General features: G+C 38.9%; 3 protein-coding genes across 6 annotated transcripts; all 3 read left to right on the forward strand.

Moving 5' to 3' along the window:
• The first annotated feature begins 110 nt into the window (after window positions 1-110).
• On the forward strand, window positions 111-3,595 carry LOC117622570 (cyclic nucleotide-gated ion channel 2). Its single transcript, XM_034353301.1, has 8 exons — window positions 111-361; window positions 467-1,109; window positions 1,445-1,660; window positions 1,753-2,075; window positions 2,178-2,289; window positions 2,392-2,628; window positions 2,715-2,801; window positions 2,891-3,595. Exons 1-8 carry the CDS (start codon window positions 330-332, stop codon window positions 3,377-3,379), a joined length of 2,139 nt encoding a protein of 712 aa, XP_034209192.1. The 5' UTR covers window positions 111-329; the 3' UTR covers window positions 3,380-3,595.
• Window positions 3,596-4,949: 1,354 nt separating this feature from the next.
• Window positions 4,950-9,866, forward strand: LOC117623200 (phosphatidylinositol 3,4,5-trisphosphate 3-phosphatase and protein-tyrosine-phosphatase PTEN1). 3 transcript variants are annotated; one of them, XM_034354088.1, is made up of 10 exons: window positions 4,951-5,261; window positions 5,385-5,683; window positions 5,811-5,987; window positions 6,180-6,293; window positions 6,562-6,750; window positions 7,099-7,335; window positions 7,569-7,670; window positions 7,768-8,649; window positions 8,753-8,873; window positions 9,020-9,866. In XM_034354088.1, exons 2-8 carry the CDS (start codon window positions 5,405-5,407, stop codon window positions 7,906-7,908), a joined length of 1,239 nt encoding a protein of 412 aa, XP_034209979.1. In that variant the 5' UTR covers window positions 4,951-5,261; window positions 5,385-5,404; the 3' UTR covers window positions 7,909-8,649; window positions 8,753-8,873; window positions 9,020-9,866. The 3 variants fall into 3 exon arrangements, with proteins under 3 accessions (XP_034209980.1, XP_034209979.1, XP_034209978.1); XM_034354089.1 differs by having other exon boundaries at window positions 4,950-5,261; window positions 5,390-5,683; window positions 7,768-8,873; XM_034354087.1 differs by having other exon boundaries at window positions 7,768-8,873.
• Window positions 9,867-12,142: 2,276 nt separating this feature from the next.
• LOC117621381 (probable ubiquitin conjugation factor E4) lies at window positions 12,143-18,605 on the forward strand. 2 transcript variants are annotated; one of them, XM_034351822.1, is made up of 16 exons: window positions 12,143-13,262; window positions 13,821-14,025; window positions 14,235-14,386; window positions 14,481-14,754; window positions 14,943-15,095; window positions 15,562-15,765; window positions 15,857-15,969; window positions 16,052-16,166; window positions 16,280-16,369; window positions 16,473-16,676; window positions 16,772-16,867; window positions 16,999-17,121; window positions 17,515-17,607; window positions 17,736-17,900; window positions 17,982-18,071; window positions 18,159-18,605. In XM_034351822.1, exons 1-16 carry the CDS (start codon window positions 12,433-12,435, stop codon window positions 18,336-18,338), a joined length of 3,087 nt encoding a protein of 1,028 aa, XP_034207713.1. In that variant the 5' UTR covers window positions 12,143-12,432; the 3' UTR covers window positions 18,339-18,605. The 2 variants fall into 2 exon arrangements, with proteins under 2 accessions (XP_034207713.1, XP_034207714.1); XM_034351823.1 differs by lacking the exon at window positions 14,943-15,095.
• The last annotated feature ends 446 nt before the right edge of the window (window positions 18,606-19,051 follow it).

A 19,051-nucleotide genomic window follows, 5' to 3' on the forward strand; every position in this document is an offset into this window, starting at 1 on the left:
GGTGGTGGTCCTTGAAATACCGGCGGTGATATGGATTGAACAGTCATGGACCCCATGCACACTGAGAAAAGCCAGTTCACCACGTTCCCCCTTCCTCAACCCTCTTCATGTGCTACCTGACACAATTCACAATTGACGTTCTCTTCCTTCTTCTTATTCTTCTTCTTCTTCTTCTGTATATCCTCTTTTATATAATTCATTTCTTCCCTTCAAAACTCACTAAATAAATACGCCCCACTCACTCACTCACTCACTGAATCACTCTCACTAACTCGCTCACCCAAACCCTCCCTCTCTCCCATGGTTGCCCTCTCTTCCTCACCATCGCCATGTCCTCCCACTTCTCCTTCTCCCTCTCCAGGTTCATCTACTAATTACTAATTACACCTCCATACATAATTACCTGCTTCATAGCTTAATTAATTTAGTTAATGAATTGCTTACGTGTATATGCATGTACATGCAGGTGGACCAGAGCTCTCCGGCGCCAGAGCTCTCGAGCCGACGACACCGACAACAGCCACAACAGCAACAACATCGAAGACATCATCAACGCCCCAATCTCCAACTCCGTCGAGTGCTACGCCTGCACGCAGGTTGGGGTCCCAGTCTTCCACTCCACCAGCTGCGACGGGGCCCACCAGCTCCAATGGGAGGCCTCCGCCGGCTCTTCCCTAGTCCCCATCCAATCCCGCTCCGACCTCAAAAAGGGCCTCTCCCGCGGCCGCCCCGCCGGCCCCTTTGGCCATGTGCTCGACCCCCGCAGCAAGCGCGTGCAGAGGTGGAACCGCGCCTTCCTCCTCGCGCGTGGGATGGCGCTGGCTGTCGACCCGCTCTTTTTCTACGCGCTTTCCATTGGGAGGGGAGGGACCCCCTGCCTCTACATGGACGGCGGGTTGGCGGCCATCGTCACGGTGCTGCGCACGTGCGTGGACGCCGTGCACCTCTGCCACCTGTGGCTTCAGTTCAGGCTGGCGTACGTGTCGCGAGAGTCGCTCGTTGTCGGGTGCGGGAAGCTCGTGTGGGACCCACATGCCATCGCCTCCCACTACGTTCGGTCCCTCAAAGGCTTCTGGTTCGACGCCTTCGTTATCCTCCCCGTTCCCCAGGTGAGTGAGTCCCCCGTGCCTCTACCTTTGCCTTTCGTCATCTTCGAACACTCATGTCTTTTATCTAATTCCCAAATCGCCCTTGAGTCATTGCCCCTGTTTAATTAGAGATCAATTAATCAATGGATAAAATTCAATTTTGGTTTGGTGGTGGTGTTGATAATTTTTGACTTGGGTTCAGAGTGTTTATATACTCTCGCCACTTCCTTTATGCCCTTCTCTTTCCTGTAAAATAATTTGTTGATCAGAAGTTGCAAGGTTTGTTTTCTTGGTACCAAATTGCAGAGAAATTGGAATATTTTGGCTGAATAGTCTCTCTCTCTCTTTTCTTGCAGGCTGTATTTTGGCTGGTACTTCCAAAATTGATCAGAGAAGAGAAGATTAAGGTGATAATGACCATTCTTCTCTTAATTTTTTTGTTCCAATTCCTCCCAAAAGTGTACCACAGCATCTGCTTGATGAGAAGAATGCAGAAGGTCACAGGCTACATTTTTGGCACCATCTGGTGGGGTTTTGGCCTCAATCTCATTGCCTACTTCATTGCCTCTCACGTAAGTAAAATGATCAAATTACACACTTCATCTTAAATCTCTATTAATTCTTGATGCTTAGTTAAAATTTCTCCTTCTTTTCATGCTTTCAGGTTGCCGGTGGGTGCTGGTATGTGCTCGCAATTCAGCGCGTAGCTTCATGCCTAAGGCAACATTGTGAATTGAGTGTCAACTGTAATCTCTCTTTGTCTTGCTCAGAGGAAGTTTGCTACCAATTTTTGTCACCGGCGGACACGATGCAAAATCCTTGTGGAGGCAACACAACAGCAAGTGTGGTGAGAAAACCCCCATTGTGCTTGGATGTCAATGGAACATTCAATTATGGAATCTATCAGTGGGCTCTCCCGGTCATATCTAGCAACTCACTGGCCATTAAGATCCTATATCCCATTTTTTGGGGTCTAATGACTCTCAGGTATCTTGTTCAACAAGTAAACTTTTCAATTGGAGGTCTGCTTTGCTTCAAATTCTTGGACAATATATCTAATTGTGTCCCTTTTCTGTGTATCAATTGCAGCACCTTTGGCAATGATCTTGAACCTACAAGTCACTGGCTAGAAGTTATTTTCAGCATATGCATTGTGCTCAGTGGCTTACTTCTCTTCACTTTGTTGATTGGGAACATTCAGGTGACTTGCAACATCAATCATAACGTAACATTTTCTTTTTGGATGCTAAGTAATTTTTAAGGCCAAGTCTGACTATGAGGAATTGACAATGCTCCAACAAAGGTATTTCTGCACGCGGTTATGGCGAAGAAGAGAAAAATGCAGCTGAGATGCAGAGACATGGAATGGTGGATGAGGCGAAGGCAGTTGCCATCCGGTTTGAGACGAAGAGTGCGCCATTATGAAAGGCATAGATGGGTTACAATGGGGGGAGAAGATGAGATGGACTTGATCAAAGACTTGCCTGAAGGGCTCCGAAGGGAAATTAAGCGCCATTTATGCCTAGACCTCATAAAAAAGGTAACAGGAAGTAGCATATTCACATTCACAATTATATGATACACACAGAACATAATTCATAACTTGTACTATTTGATTATATGCAGGTTCCCCTGTTCCACAATTTGGATGATCTTATTCTCGACAACATCTGCGATCGAGTTAGGCCACTGGTTTTCTCTAAAGATGAAAAGGTACCAACTTCATCATCTGCAGAGTGATTTAATTTCTACCCTTTTCAATTTACATGTCAACTCACATCATTAACATCCAAGTAAACCAGATAATTAGAGAAGGAGACCCTGTTCCGAAGATGCTATTTATTGTGCGTGGACACATAAAGCGTAGCCAAGGCCTAAGCAAAGGCATGGTGGGAACCAATGTGCTTGAACCAGGAGGGTTTCTGGGGGATGAGCTGCTCTCCTGGTGCCTTCGACGGCCATTCATAGACCGCTTGCCAGCCTCATCTGCCACGTTTGTTTGCCTCGAATCAACAGAAGCATTTGGCCTCAATGCAGATGATCTGAGATACATCACAGATCATTTCAGATACAAATTTGCCAATGAGAGGCTTAAAAGAACAGCAAGATACTACTCTTCCAATTGGAGAACTTGGGCTGCTGTGAACATACAATTCGCTTGGCGCCGCTACAGGCTGAGGACTAACAGAGGTCCTGTGATCCCTGTGGTGCAAAATGGAGGCACTGAGCAGAGGCTGTTGCAGTATGCTGCAATGTTCATGTCACTTAAGCCACATGACCACCTTGAATAATTAGCTTTATATAGCTAATACCCTATTTAGGCAATAAATCTTGTTTATGTAGAAGAATAAAATTATTTGGACCACATTTTCAGACCGTGTTCTAGACCATTTACTCTAGTTACACCCCAATTAAAGATTTGGCCTGAAAATGTAGTTCTATGTAACATTATTGTGTAATTAAAATTGTTCTCTAATAATATCATCTTTAAATGGTAGTGTTTGATATATCATGAATGAAATGACTGTCATCTCTAAACTATAAACAACTCGTTTAAGATTCTTATTATAAGGGCTTATAACTCAAATAGTTAATAAATTTGTGATGAAGTTGGCTATCCAAAGGATAAAAACTTAATTGCAAGTGCAATAAGGATAATAATATTTTGCTATCTTCAGCCAATAATGCTATGTCACATGAAAGTGTTATCACACATGTCATAGCATTATTGATCGGGATAACAAAATAATGCTATCCCTATTTTATAAAAGTCTTTCTCCCATCCAAGGACCCATCCACATTAATTTTCCGTCGTCTTTTTCCTTCTCCGGTCAGGCTTCACAAGTGTAACTAATTTGGTATTTGTATGACATGTTATCCTTTTAGTTGAGTAGTACATGAACAATAAAGTGGATGTCGTTTACTGAAGGATAAAGATGTCCTCGTGTCGTTAGCGAATACAAGGCATACATCACTAGTAAACGACATCATATGTTCTTTAGCTGTTTTGGAGATTGAGGGAAAAAAAAAAAAAAAAAAATGACACAGCAACTTCCCTCTTTGGTCCCCACAAAAAATTACGGAGTTTTATGGAAAATGCTAGGCTTACTATATTTTTGTACCACATTGTATACCACCTCTCTAATAGAGGTAAGTCTCATTGTATTAGTGGGCTCTACCTCTATTAAAGAAGTGATACGCAATGTGGTATAAAGATGTGGTAAGCTTAACATTACCCGAATTTCATTTCCACGGTCATAGCAATTCACCCTTAATTTTCTTTACTTTCCATTTCATTGTGAAACTGCTTCAATTTAATGACTTATTATTATTTACAAACGAATTAAGATTATGTTTGTAATATACAAAGGAAAGAGTACAATGCATTGACCAATTGACCAACTAGCGGGAATATAATATTTGTAATATACAAAAAATTTCATATTTGTGTGGAAAAAAAATTGGAAAATTTGTATAGATTTGAAATGAATCATTTAAACTTTTATGGGACACACTATTCCTCCAATTGCAAGTCGTTACTTACTTATGGTCATATACAAATATTTTTCCTCATTCGAGATTTCGTTTTCCTTGTGTGTGTGTGTGTGTGGTGATAATCTGCCAAAACAAATGTAATCAAACCTGAAAAATTAATTTACCAAATCCCAGCCAAACAGAGCCTAAGAATTTCAGTTAGGCCAGAAGAGTCCCCAGCGCCCAAAATTCCCGCCAATCCCAACGGTCATAATCAAAAGAGCCTCCTTTATGTCCCGATACATACACATTGCCCTAAGTTCTCGCCCAATTTTGCTCCAAATTTCATTTTAGCACAACAATTTTGTTCTAAATTTGGGGCTGAGAAACCCAGCCCCCATTTCCACTCCAAATTTAGCTCAACTTTCCAACCCCAATCAGCTTCTCTCTGCCCCTATCTCTCTCTCTCTCTCTCTCTCTCTCTCTCTCTCTCTCAACCAACGAAAAATGGAGGTCATCATCGCATCTTGGCCACCTTGACCCCCACATTTTCTTTTTCCTTTCCCAAAAGCTCATTCTAGGGTTTCTTCCCCCAATCTTTCATTTTGGGGGGTTTTTCATTTTTTGCCCTAGAATTTGCTTCAGCACTTGAAGTCCCTTTAACCCAATTCATCACAAGCTTCATGTTCAGCTCTGCAGGTACTTTGTGTGTGTGTGTGTGTGTGTGTATGTGTGTGTGTGTGTGTATGTGTGTGTGTGTTTAAGCAAGATTGGTAATTCTTTCGGTGGTTGCTGATGAATGTTGATTCTTTGGTCACGTAGCATAGTACTCACTAGTAAAAATGGGGATGAAGTTTTCAAGGCAAGTGCCTGGGAAGATGGAAAGCCTGACCATACAACACAAACTGATCAATTGTCTGAGTAAAAGCTTTTACATCCGTAACTTGGTGTCGAAGCAACGGAGGCGAATGCTTGTTGCTGGTTATGATCTTGACATGACCTACATCACGGATCGCATATTGGCAATGTCATTCCCTGCAGAACGAATGCGGGCAATGTATCGTAATCCACTCTGGCAGGTCAAGTCTGTGCTCGATATGAGACACGCAGATCATTATAAGGTACTGCACTTTTAATACAATAAATGCCCTCTTAATTTGTTTCTGTAGTTTTGGTTCCAGTATAAAAATTGAGAATTTTTCTTGTTAAATGTTGATCTTTCTGTGTGTGTGGGGGATGTTTTTGCAGATCTATAACCTTTGTATAGAAGAAAATTATGATCCGTCTCATTTTTATGGTCGCGTGGAGAGGTTTCCTTTTGATGACAATCATGTTCCACCTCTTGACTTGATGAAGCTCTTCTGTGAAAATGTGGATTCATGGCTATCGCACAATCCAAAGAACATTGCTGTTATACACTGCATGGTACGGATATATAGTAAGCCAGAACATATCTAATTTCTTAAGAGGTTTTGTTAACTTTGTTCAAGTTTCAAGTGTCATATTTATATGCATTCATAGTTTCAAAATTTAAATGTCCTTAACCCTAATTGATCTGTTTTTGCTTAATCTTAATCATAATGTTTGTGTTTTTTGATCGATACGATTTTTCTGCAGGCAGGCAAAGGTCGAACAGGCTTAATGGTATGTGCCTACCTAGTCTACTGTGGGATCTCAGCAGAGGAAGCTCTTGAATTGTATGCTCAAAGGCGGACCATAAATAATGAAGGAGTAAGTCATATTAGGTATAATACAAACAATTTCTGACAGAATGCTAGTATAACATAATCTGTATGGACAATAATTACCAAATTAGAAAGCATCCCCTTCTCATCTTTAGTGACAGAATTAGAGTCTACGCGTTTCTTCCCATTGAGAATTTAAGTCATTTAACACTCTTGGAAGAAAAGGATGTGCAATTCCTTGCTGCCAATTTATCACTATGTGATGATCATGTTTACACTAACAAGCACATTGTGGTTCATATCTACTCGAACAGGTCTCAATACCGAGCCAACGCCGTTATGTAGGATATTGGTCACATTGTCTTTCTTTTCATCCTGAAGTTGATGATGGACCTCCCTCTGTGAATTTACCTCCGCCATGTAGCAGAGAACTGCGAAGAATCCGATTTTATGACACAGTTAACATTGACAAAATCTTCTTTGTGGTCTTGGAGTTGAAAGAGGTATGCCATTTTTGGATGTTCTGATTACCTTGAATCTGCATGCTATGGTTTGCTTCAGCTCTTGATCAATGGTTACCAAATCTATCATTTCCTTTAAAGTTTGTGAAATTCTAATAACAATTGGATACTTATCAAGTTCTATGACCTCTGACCAAAGAAAAGAAAGTTCAAGTTCTATGACAAGTTACAAATCACAATGTACTATAATGTGGTTAGCTAGTCACCGCTGTTGAGCCAATCAGTTATAACCTTTTAGTATTGATCAATGAAAATGTCCTTTCTTAGCCATGTTATCTGTTTTTTCTTTTATGTCTACTGACAAGAAGCTTTTGAACCATGTGTTAACAGATTTCCGGTCAGATTTATCGTCCATCACTAGAAGTTGCTAGGAGCTCCTGCAAACAGATTAAGAAAGGATATCAGAGAACAAGCAGTCCTCGATATTATCTCTCTTTCGTTGAAGGTGATGGGGAAGACAAGAAATCAGAACAAGAAAAGCCTCATGTTGTAGTTCAAATGGATACAGAAAGTTCCATCCTATACCAGAAGGCCTGTCTTGAATATTACTTTGATAAGCCTGTACAGGTAAGGCATTGGTTCTTGCAGTTTTCATTTAAGAAGGAAACTAAAGAAGAAAACAATCTATTGTTGGATGGGTCACAGTAAACTTTGTGGGGAAAGAATTATGAAATAGAATTTCAAGAACAAAACTTATTTGAAAGTTCACCTTTCCAATGATGTTATGTTTGTTTCTAAGTTTGTGAGCCTATCCATTGTTTAATATACAATCTGAGAATGCATCATATTTGCTTGGATAGGTAACTGGAGACATACGTGTCATATTTTATCAAAAAATGAATGGAGGGCGTCTCTTCTATGCTTGCTTTAACACAGCTTTCATAAGGAACAGCTTGCTACAGGTCTCAACTTCTTTCTCTTTGCAGCACTTTACTGTAGTCCCGCATGTAAAATTAGAAATATGATTTCATCTTGTGTTGGTATTTTGAATCCCTACAGCTCACTGTGCCGGATTTGGATAAAATGGGGAAGAAAGGAAGATCGATATGTGGCCCTGCCTTCTGCTTGGAGTTGCTATTTGGTCCTGCCAATACTACACAATCATTCTTAAATACATCTGATAATCGTGATTTTCTATAAGTCTTAACACGGGATCGTTTAATAGGGGGAATGACTCTCATTCTGACTCACAAGCATTGATCCACTTGATAAAACCCTGCAGTGTTTCGGAACTGAAACAGTAGTCTACATACAAACAAAATCATTGTCCTCCTGCATTCTTGCCATCTAATTTTTCATTGGCAGAAAGAAAGCAATAGGAACAAGAAAAAGTTTTGTATCATAGAACTATCCAGAGCATTTTGCAGATGGTGATATATATATAAATATATATTAGTTCAGTTTGGCTTTCTTCTTTTCATTCCACTTATAGATTGACTTAGGATCAATCAAATCAATCTGCAGCATTCTATCAACTTATGATGCTATGCATGTCACAGACAAATGGCCTAAGCAGAAGCATTTCTTCATAGAATTATAACTTGAGCATCAATCTTCACTTCCTTTAGCTGTTGACAGACAAAAGGGCGACTTTTTTCAACCCAAGGTGAATCTGAAGCATCGTCATTGGTCCAACTCACCATCATAATAGAGTTTCCCAAATGGATCGATTACCATCTTCTCCAGCTTCGTCACCGGTATCAGAACACAGATAGCAAGCTCTACCTCGTGCCAGTTACCTTGAACCATGTTGATAGTAACTCTTTTCAACTAATCATGCAAAAATCCAGAATCAATGTTCCTTATCTCCGGTTGGTCCTCGTAGAATTGCGGTCCCCACCTTGCCTGCGAAATTTTTTGCATTCAATTTGGTAGAATGAGGTGAGAGATTAGTATTGAGAGAATCCCACAACACCAAAAGGATTGACAACAGAAATCATTTGCAACAGACTTGAAACAATTTAGTTACTGACCGTTATCGCAGGTTCTTGCAGAAGAGGTGTTGCCTTGAGAAACTTTAGAACCCCACACGAGTTCATTGTCCTTGCTACTTTTTTCAGGCCCATGGACAACCAATTCCAGTTGCTTGAGGTTTCTAAATGTTGGTAAGCTTTCTGGTAGTTCCTTTACCTAAAATGACATGAAAATTATGATTTTAAAAGGGATACAAATATTGTCACGCAATATAACTATTTTGGAGCTTTAATAGCAGCTCTCATGCATTATCTAAAAATCAATCATCATTCATCAGATCATCCTCCAAGAGCAAATAAAGAGTCACGAGCTGAGGAAAGGATGCCAATCGGGTCAGTGCATGAGGGAATGCATTTTGTACCATGTGGTTGTTAAAATATATTCTTGATAATCTTGGAGTTTTGATGGAAGAGATGTGATGAATATTTCCACTGTATTCAAAGGATGCAAGATTTACTGCAGAAATCTTGATATTTGCTGGATCATTAAAACAGTTGAGCACTTTTAAATCATCTAAACGAAGTGATGGGCCATCAACAATCAGAGATGAGTCAATGCTGCAGCCAAGTAAGCTCAAGCTTTCAAGGAACAAACAAATAGAGAACATACTTGCCATAAAAACTTCATCCACAGTGACCCTTTCCAGATAAAGAGTTCTTCATTGCGTGAATCCGTCAAAATCAGGAGGAGGCCTTAGAACACATCTGCTCAACCTCAAATGCTTTAGAGTTGATGATGTGGCCAATTCTGATCGGAAAAAATAATAGTCGTTCATCCTCGAAGTACGAAATAAGTGAAGATCTGCACTTCAACTCCCCTTAAAATTGCAAAACTAATCCATGCATTAAGGGTGTCAGCTGATTTAGCATCCAAATAGAAAGCCGCTTTGAAAGAGTCTACCTTCTCACCACGGTACATGTTTCACAAAAATGTGAACTTTAGAATTTGGTGTGACATAATTGCTTCCAAAAATGTTTGGAATATTGAATTCAAGGTCTCGTCTTGTTAGTATGTAATCCAACCAGAGCTGCCGGTGCCTCCACCGGTGGCAGATCATGCTTGTACCGGCTGCTTCTTTTATGGTTAAGAATGAAAGAACGCTTTCAGGAAGTTCATTAATCCAATCCTTGCTGTCAATCTCCTTTACCTACAAGAATATTCAAGAAAAGCTCAGCAAATATTACCCTTGATCATATATCCTAGAAGACATGATTAAGCAGTAAACATAGGTGTTGCACTTCCATTATTAGTAAGATTGACAGAAAAAACTTTGACATGGATCCAAAAACAGATAAAAGCATCAAAAGATTGATTCGGCACGAGTAAGTTTTGCCATCCCTTCTTGAACCTCACCTTAGGTAATATTCCACTTCGGTCCATTGGCCTGAGATAGTTGAAATCTTGTGGACGAAAAGATTGAAGTTGCAGAAGATGCAGGTGTAAAAACAAGAGTTTTAGTCTTTTAGAGAGAGGTTAGGATTTAGGAACACCTCTTCCTTTGAAAAGAAAAAGCCTTGCTGCATTACCCTATAGAGTCAAATTCAAGAATTTGATTTTGGGTATATCTAAAATTCCAATTAACAGATATTACTCAATTTATCTAAAATTTAAACCACTGGATAAAATGCAAATTAATTTGTTTGTTATAACATTTATTACCCATAGAAAGCCATAATTATAACACTTATTTAGTTACTGAATCAAGTAAAGCAGAGGATCCAAATTCTAACACTTATTTAGTTCCTTCCTAATCATCAAAATCACCATCTTAATTATATTTCGTCCCTGTTGTTATACTTCCACCTCGATGTCGTTTGCCCACAGGAATACACGTTGACGTATGTATGTATGGATGCACATCAACAGGAACGTTTATCTCCATATACGTCCCATGTGTTTTGAGTGCATCTTTAAATTCCTCGAAGTTTCGAGTAATAACCACCGGAGGAGGATCGTAGGGTGGATTTCGGGGATATCTGATGAAATCACTCCTTCCGGAACTTGCATTTTCAGCCTCAATGTTTTCCACGATGGCTAAGTAAGTTTCAGCTAAGACTGATCTAAGAACTTGGAATCTAATTGGCTTATCATCTCCAAAAGCCTCCTCCCTTAGCTTCATTCACTTCCTCTAGTGATGAAATCTCAACATTATGATATTTTCTCTGTTCCATTGTTGGAAATTAAAGAAAAATAATTTATTTTTCTCTTCTAGTAAGTGATTGAGAAGAGAAGCTGCTTTGTATTTGCATTTCATGCTTTTATGGTGCATGGATGGGTCATTGACATGCGATGAAGTTTTTTATTTGTCATGAGATTCAAGCCATTGATAACATAAGGCTCATTACATTTGGATGTGTTGACCGTTGGATGACAAGAAATTCGACCACAATTGATTTGGCATGTTGATCTAGAAGCATTGTTCTGCTGTTAGAGTTTGCCTACACAGCAAAAAGCCCAACAACATATTAACAACTGAGATTAAATTTGTAATCAAAAGAGTATTGGATATATAGAAATATCAACGACCTCATGGTTGTCACTTATGGTTAATTATCAAGTGGCTATAAGGTCAAAGCCATGTCTTAAAGTTAGAGCTTACTATCAAGGTTTGAGAAGTTGATATTGGCCATAACCAATACCAAATTTGCAAATGACTTATTGGAATAGTGGTTTGGAGCAATTGCTTCCTCAAGAAAGGTTATGGGTTTAAGTCCTAGCATTCGTGTTGCGCGTATGAGTTTAATATATTATCGCCTCCTCTCAATAAGAAAAGTCCTCAAATAAAATGAAAAATATATAAAATTGATGATGTGTATTCCACGTCATTCGGGACTCAAATTTGGTATTCTTAGCATTACTCATAATAAAATATAGAATAAGCATATGTGGGCAATGATAGTTGGTCAGGAAGTGAGTCCAATCCTTTGCACTTAAGTTTAAATACATTTTTTCGTACATTATATTAATTTAAACTATCGCTTGTATAAAATATATATATATATATATAATAGGATTTTTAATTCGAGAAATCAATTAAAGTCCAAATCCGTTAACTTAACAAGTAGAAAATAGAGTTTTTTTTTTCTTCCAATAAAATAGAGTTTGATCGAATCCAATAATAATTGGATGTGACTCAATGTAATATATAGTTGCTTATTGTGTAAATTAAAAAGTAAATATATACAATAAAATAAGGAAATTACTGATCAGATTTTATTCGGTCGGATCATTATTGATTGAGTATGGTTTGGTCTGAAAGTTGAGTTCAATGATCTGACCAAAACAAAAAAGCAATCCAATTATGAATGGATTCGGATTAGGTTGACCCGCCCCGAATTTCATCCCTTACATAGTGCTACGAAAAAACAACCGGGTCCAGAGGTGAACCGGTACCGGTTTACCGAGCTATTCCTACTTCTCTCCCAAGTTCATGTTTTGGTCGGACTGTTTGTTCTGCCTAAAGTAACTCCTAAGTCGTCCCAAATTGTGCTAAGTCGCAGACCATCAAAACCTCTGTGTTATTGTTTCACAATGGCCACTGCTCCCATCTGTTTCTCTCACTAAAACTCTAGCTTGTTCTTCCATCATCACAATAAAGCCAAAATCCAGATACCCATCTGTTTGTTTCTCGGGAAAATCCCACAGGGAGAGAGCCCAGATTGGTATATCTTCCATTCTAGAGAAGAAAAAATGGCGACCCCGAAACCCCAGAGGTCCCGGGAGGAGTTGGAGGACATAGTCCTCCGGAAAATCTTTCTCGTATCGCTGACCGATTCCTCCGAATCCGATTCCCGAATCGTTTACTTGGAGATGACTGCAGCAGAGATTCTGAGCGAGGGCAAAGAGTTGAGGCTCACGCGGGACCTTATGGAATCGATTCTAATTGATCGGCTTTCGGGCGATTTTGCCTCTGCTGAACCGCCTTTCCAGTACCTCATCGGGTGCTACAAACGGGCTTATGACGAGGGTAAGAAGATCGCTGCCATGAAAGATAAGAACTTGAGGTCTGAATTGGAATCTGTGGTTAGACAAGCCAAGAAGCTATCGGTTTCGTATTGTAGGATTCATTTGGGGAACCCGGATTCGTTTTCCAACCCGAATAAGTCAAATGCGTCGCCTTTATTGCCCTTGATTTTTTCAGAGGGTGGGGGCTCAGTTGATGGGTTTGGAGTTAGTGGTAGTGGTGGGGGAATCCAGTGCCCACCCGGGTTTTTGGATGAGTTCTTCACGGACCCCGATTTCGATAGCCTGGACCCGATTTTGAAAGGGTTGTATGAGGAACTTAGGGAGGTTGTGCTTAAGGTTTCGGCCCTCGGAAACTTCCAGCAGCCATTGAGGGCTCTGTATTTTTTGGTTAAGTTACCAGTTGGTGCAAGGTCTCTTGTCAATCACCCTTGGTGGATTCCCAAAGGGGTATACTTGAATGGGCGAGTTATTGAAAGGACTAGCATTTTAGGTCCTTTCTTCCATGTCAGTGCTCTGCCGGATCATCCTATTTTCAAGAGCCAGCCTGATGTCGGGTGAGCGAATTATTGTGTTTATTGTTTGCATGTTTGTAGATGGTGCTCGTGCTTTTGTGGGGCGATTGTTTGCATTTTGTTTTTGTTGTTGTTGTTATGTTCTTTCCTTGGTTGGTGGTATATTAATATAGGAAAAAAACAGAATCAAAATCTTGTATGCTGTGTTTTTTACTTTTTTTAAGACTGTAGAAGACTGAGGCTCCCTTCAGTTGAACCTAATGTATCTGTTTGGCTTGTTAAACATACTTTTCTCCTTTTAAAGAGAAAAACAAGCAAGTAAGTATAGGAGTCAATTTGCTTGTCTGCCTTCGCCCCTTCTCAAGTTTGGTACTGTGTGGTTAGTGAATTAATTTGTCTTTGGTTGATTAAAAGAAACTGAACCATTTATGAAATTGGTAGATCTATCATGGATTATCTATGTGCATATTGTTTCCTTTGACATTGCATTCTCTACTCTCCTTCCTTTTGAGTTAGTAGTTCCTTTTTTTTTTCTTCTCTTTATTGTTAAATAGGAAAGGTTTCTTAATGCATTGGTTCTCTATTGAATGATTACACCAGGCAGCAGTGCTTTTCAGAAGCTTCAACTCGGCGACCAGCTGATCTGCTCTCTTCATTCACCACAATTAAGACAGTCATGAATAATTTATATGATGGCCTTGCCGAAGTTCTTCTCTTACTTCTGAAAAATGCAGACACCCGTGAGAATGTTCTTGAGTATCTTGCAGAGGTGATCAATAAAAACTCATCAAGGGCTCATATTCAGGTATTTCCTTTGATCATTTGAGGTGAAAATAATGATGTTGCTTGTGACAAGATTTTTACTATGGCCAGTAAAACTACAAGCCAAGCAATTATTTATTTTTTGGTCTTGCCTGAAACCTTTTCCTAGTGATTTATCTTGTCAATTTTTAGTAAGAATTTTTTTGGATTTATATGTTATAAACATTTAGTCATTTGTAACTATGGTCACAGGTGGATCCTCTTTCATGTGCAAGTTCAGGCATGTTTGTCAATCTCAGTGCTGTCATGCTTCGTCTTTGTGAGCCGTTTTTAGACACAAACTTAACAAAAAGGGACAAAATTGATCCAAAATATGTATTTTACAGTAACCGTCTGGAGTTAAGGTGAGGACTTCTTGATTAGCCGACACATATTTTCTCTTCTGATCTCTTGTCAAGATTTTGCAAATGCTAACCATTGTTTATGGGCCTATATTAGAGGGTTGACTGCGCTACATGCATCATCTGAAGAAGTTACTGAATGGATTAACAAAGATAATATGGGGAATCCTGATGGCTCTAGACACAATGGTGATGGTGAAAATCGCCTTTTACAATCTCAAGAAGCCACCAGTTCTGGAAATAGTGTCAACGTGAACCCAAGCAATGAAAAAGCTAAATATTCATTTATTTGTGAATGCTTCTTCATGACTGCAAGGGTGCTCAATCTGGGTTTGCTGAAAGCATTTTCTGACTTTAAACATTTAGTACAGGTAATTGGGGTGTGATATATATATTGGCAGACATCCAGTACAACACCACGATTAGTAACATCTTATTGTATTGTGTGCTATTTCATGATTTAGGCAATTGGTGTACTTCATGAACTTTGTTTTTCTTTACAAATTGTTATATGTAAATGATGGGTGGAAAACTTATATGTTAAAAATACTTAAACCAGGATATTTCAAGGTCTGAAGAGACTCTCTCCACACTCAAAAACATGCAAGGCCAGTCATCTTCTCCACAGTTAGAGATGGATTTAGCTCGCCTTGAGAAAGAAATAGAGTTGTATTCACAGGAAAAGCTTTGTTATGAAGCTCAGATACTAAGGGTACGTCCGAACTCTGTGCGCACATTTGTGTTTGTGTGTGTGTGTGTGTGCATGTGCATATTGTGGGGTCATACGCTTTTTTTTGGAGGTAAGTCTTGTGGGGTTATACTTGGTTTTCCTAACCTTTTAGACTTAACCTTGTCTTTATTTTCACACAGTTGTTGAGGCACGGAGACCTATTAAGTGCTAATCATATTATCGTTGAATGATGGTTAGGTGTCCATTCTAGTCCTTTGCATTTGCATTATTTTTAAGGAAGCCTGTCTATGGTGGTTCTAGGCTCAGGTTGTTTTTAACGATTTAATGAAGGGATAAAAAATGCTTTCACCAATAAAATGTATCATATGCACTTTATTCATCTGATGTGTATGTTGGATTACCTTTTAGTAGCCTTGTTTTGATTTCCATTACAGATCCTTAAATCTGATTCCCATTACAGATCCTTAAATCTGATTCTTGTCTTCAGGATGGTACACTTATACAGAGTGCTCTTTCTTTCTATCGATTGATGGTGGTGTGGCTAGTTCGCTTGGTTGGCGGATTTAAAATGCCTCTGCCCTTAACTTGCCCTACGGAGTTTGCTTCTATGCCAGAGCATTTTGTGGAAGATGCCATGGAATTGCTTATATTTGCTTCCCGGATTCCCAAAGCTTTGGATGGAGTCTTGTTGGTAGGATTGTTACATTTATCCAAAAATATTCCCTTCATACTTCCTATATGCTTATCTTCATATTTTTAATTTTTTTTTTTTTTCTGTGCAGGATGATTTTATGAACTTCATTATAATGTTCATGGCAAGTCCAGAATATATCAGGAACCCTTATCTAAGAGCAAAGATGGTTGAGGTCCTGAACTGCTGGATGCCTCGCAGAAGGTGGTTTAATGTCTCCCTTTTATATCACATCCTTTGATTTTGAAATGACAATTAGGCATTTATTTTTTCATTTCCTCTGCAGTGGATCATCTATTACTTCTACCCTATTTGAAGGGCACCAACTGTCTCTTGAGTATCTTGTGAGGAATCTCTTGAAGCTATACGTCGACATCGAGTTCACTGGTTCTCACACACAGGCGAGTGCTTTTATGTTCATGTGTATGTGATATTGAAGGACATTAATTTAAATTCACTTTGCATTATCATTTATTACCTTGTTGATTGGTGTGTTTGCTTTTCAACTGTGCAGTTCTATGACAAGTTTAACATCCGCCACAATATCGCTGAACTTCTTGAATATCTGTGGCAAGTCCCTAGTCATCAAAATGCTTGGAAACAGGTAGAGTAACTTCATTGAAAGACCGGTTACAAAATTTCTCTGTCACAATTCTAAGTTTTCTTTATACTTTCTGCACTCTGCACTAACTTTTATACTGTTCCAGATTGCTAGGGAAGAGGAGAAGGGCGTTTACTTGAATTTCTTAAACTTCTTGATCAATGATAGCATCTATCTTCTGGATGAAAGTCTTAACAAAATTCTTGAACTCAAAGAACTAGAAGCTGAGATGTCAAACACTGCAGAATGGGAACGCAGGCCTGCTCAAGAGAGGCAGGAGAGGACCCGCCTATTCCATTCTCAAGAGAATGTCAGTTTCATCTTACCTCAGCCCAAACAACAACCACCATAGTGTTATTTTCATGAATTAAGAGTAGCTAACCAAATGAATACTTGTGTTTATAGATTATCCGAATTGATATGAAGTTGGCAAATGAAGATGTGAGTATGCTGGCATTTACTACAGAACAGATTACAGCTCCTTTCCTACTTCCTGAGATGGTATAAACTCTCTCCTGATCTCTCTCACACACATTCCTGCGGACACATGTTATCTCTCTGAAATGATAGTTTTGTTACTAAATGAACAAGTGGTTCACGAGGTTTATCTTGTTATTTGGTTTTCTTTCCAGGTTGAAAGGGTGGCCAGCATGCTCAATTACTTTTTGTTGCAATTAGTAGGCCCTCAAAGAAAGTCTCTTAGTTTGAAAGACCCTGAGAAGTATGAATTCCGGCCAAAGCAATTGCTTAAGCAGGTTGGCTTAAAATTTGTGAAATTATGTGTTTTGTGCAACCATTTATCAGGCTTGATGAAATAGTAATTGTGCTACCATTTTTAGTAATAGTCGTCTGGTCATCAGCCCATGCGTTTAGTAAAGCTGTTGGTGACACTGACAGAGCTTGTGAAGTGTGAACTTTAATTTTCCACTTACGGCATCAAAATGAAAGATGTAACACTGTTTTGCCTGGTTGATATTTTGACCCATACACAGCAATATTAATTTGCAATTGCATGGCATTGTTTTGTGTTAATAACTCTCTACTAATTAATTTTGTATGGAACTTATATATAATAAGCTGTTAGCCTGTTACTACACAGATTGAAGAACACCACTGACCACCTATTTTGTTTTTGAATTTATTTGAAGATTGTATACATATACGTTCATTTGGCGAAGGGTGATACAGAAAATATTTTTCCAGCTGCCATCTCAAAGGATGGTAGGTCATACAATGAGCAGGTACTTAAGATGAGGCAAAGCTTTACTTTACTTCTGTGCAATTATTATTATTCTGGTTTCTAGTTGTCTTCTAAGAATATCATTATGTTTGAGTGGAAGCAAACTGATGTCATTGGATATTTCTCCAGTTGTTTAGTGCTGCAGCGGATGTCCTAAGGAGAATTGGAGAAGATGGGAGGGTCATACAGGAATTTATTGAGCTTGGTGCCAAAGCCAAAGTTGCTGCTTCTGAGGCCATGGACACTGAAGCTGTTCTCGGGGACATACCAGATGAATTCCTTGATCCAATTCAGGTATGTTTTTTGTGTTTGTCGGTAGGTAGGTTGGTTGGAACGCGGCTTTGGTTATAAATATTTGTATTTCCTTTCATGCAGTACACTTTAATGAAGGATCCAGTTATCTTGCCTTCTTCAAGAATGACGGTAGACCGACCTGTCATCCAAAGGCATCTTCTTAGTGATAATGTACATCATCAACACTGATAATTAATCTTGATCTTATGAATATATCTCCTATTGCGTGCTAATTTATGTACTTAATGTGTTTTGCAGTCGGATCCGTTCAACCGCTCCCATCTTACGGTGGACATGCTGATACCAGACAATGAATTGAAGGGAAGAATACAAGAGTTCATTAGGTCCCAAGAATTGAAGAAGCGCGGGGAAGACCTAAGCATGCAGAGCAGCAAGGCAACCATACAGACCACAACTAGCGAAATGCTAATTGATTAGGAGGGTATAACGTTAATACAATAGGGGATGATTAAGATTTATAGCCTTTGGTGGAAAGTAACAGTGGAGGAATTCTCCAATAGGTTATTGTAACTATAATATATTATAATCAATTAGCCCGCTAATGATCCTATATAATGTTCTACTTGTCTTGTAGATAAAACTATGACTTATTCTTGATGCTCCGTTTGGTTTGCAAAAGATTTGATGGGAAATCATTTCCCATGCTTGGTAATGTTGAGAAAGTAATTAGAAAGTGTCATTTTATTTTCTTTTCTATGTTTGGTTTGCATATAAAATAAATAAATTTTAAAAAAAGAATACAAAGTCTTTTTTGTGGGATAAAATTGTAATTCTAAATTGTTAACGGAAACAAATTGGTCATGAAAATGGTGCATTTAATGCATACTTTAGTTTCCCATGAGAAGGGGAAATGAAAGCAAGTGGGGTGGAGGGTTTCGTTTGGAGCATGGCTTGGCTCCTTAAAATTGAGGAGGGGCTCCTTCTCTCAACAAATGAGATAATGGCACTTGTAAAATTCCAAAATAAAAAATAATTCAAGGAATTCAAAAGAAAATAAAGTTGACAAAGTGTCAAAACTCTATTTGTTGTGAGGAGGAGCTCCTCCTCAATTTTAAGGAGTCAAGCCATGCTATATAATTAAGTATGATATGTAGTCAAATTTTGATGCACAATAATATAAATTACTACAC

The sequence above is a fragment of the Prunus dulcis genome, chromosome 3, assembly GCF_902201215.1.
Source record: "Prunus dulcis chromosome 3, ALMONDv2, whole genome shotgun sequence".
Lineage (NCBI taxonomy): Eukaryota > Viridiplantae > Streptophyta > Magnoliopsida > Rosales > Rosaceae > Prunus > Prunus dulcis.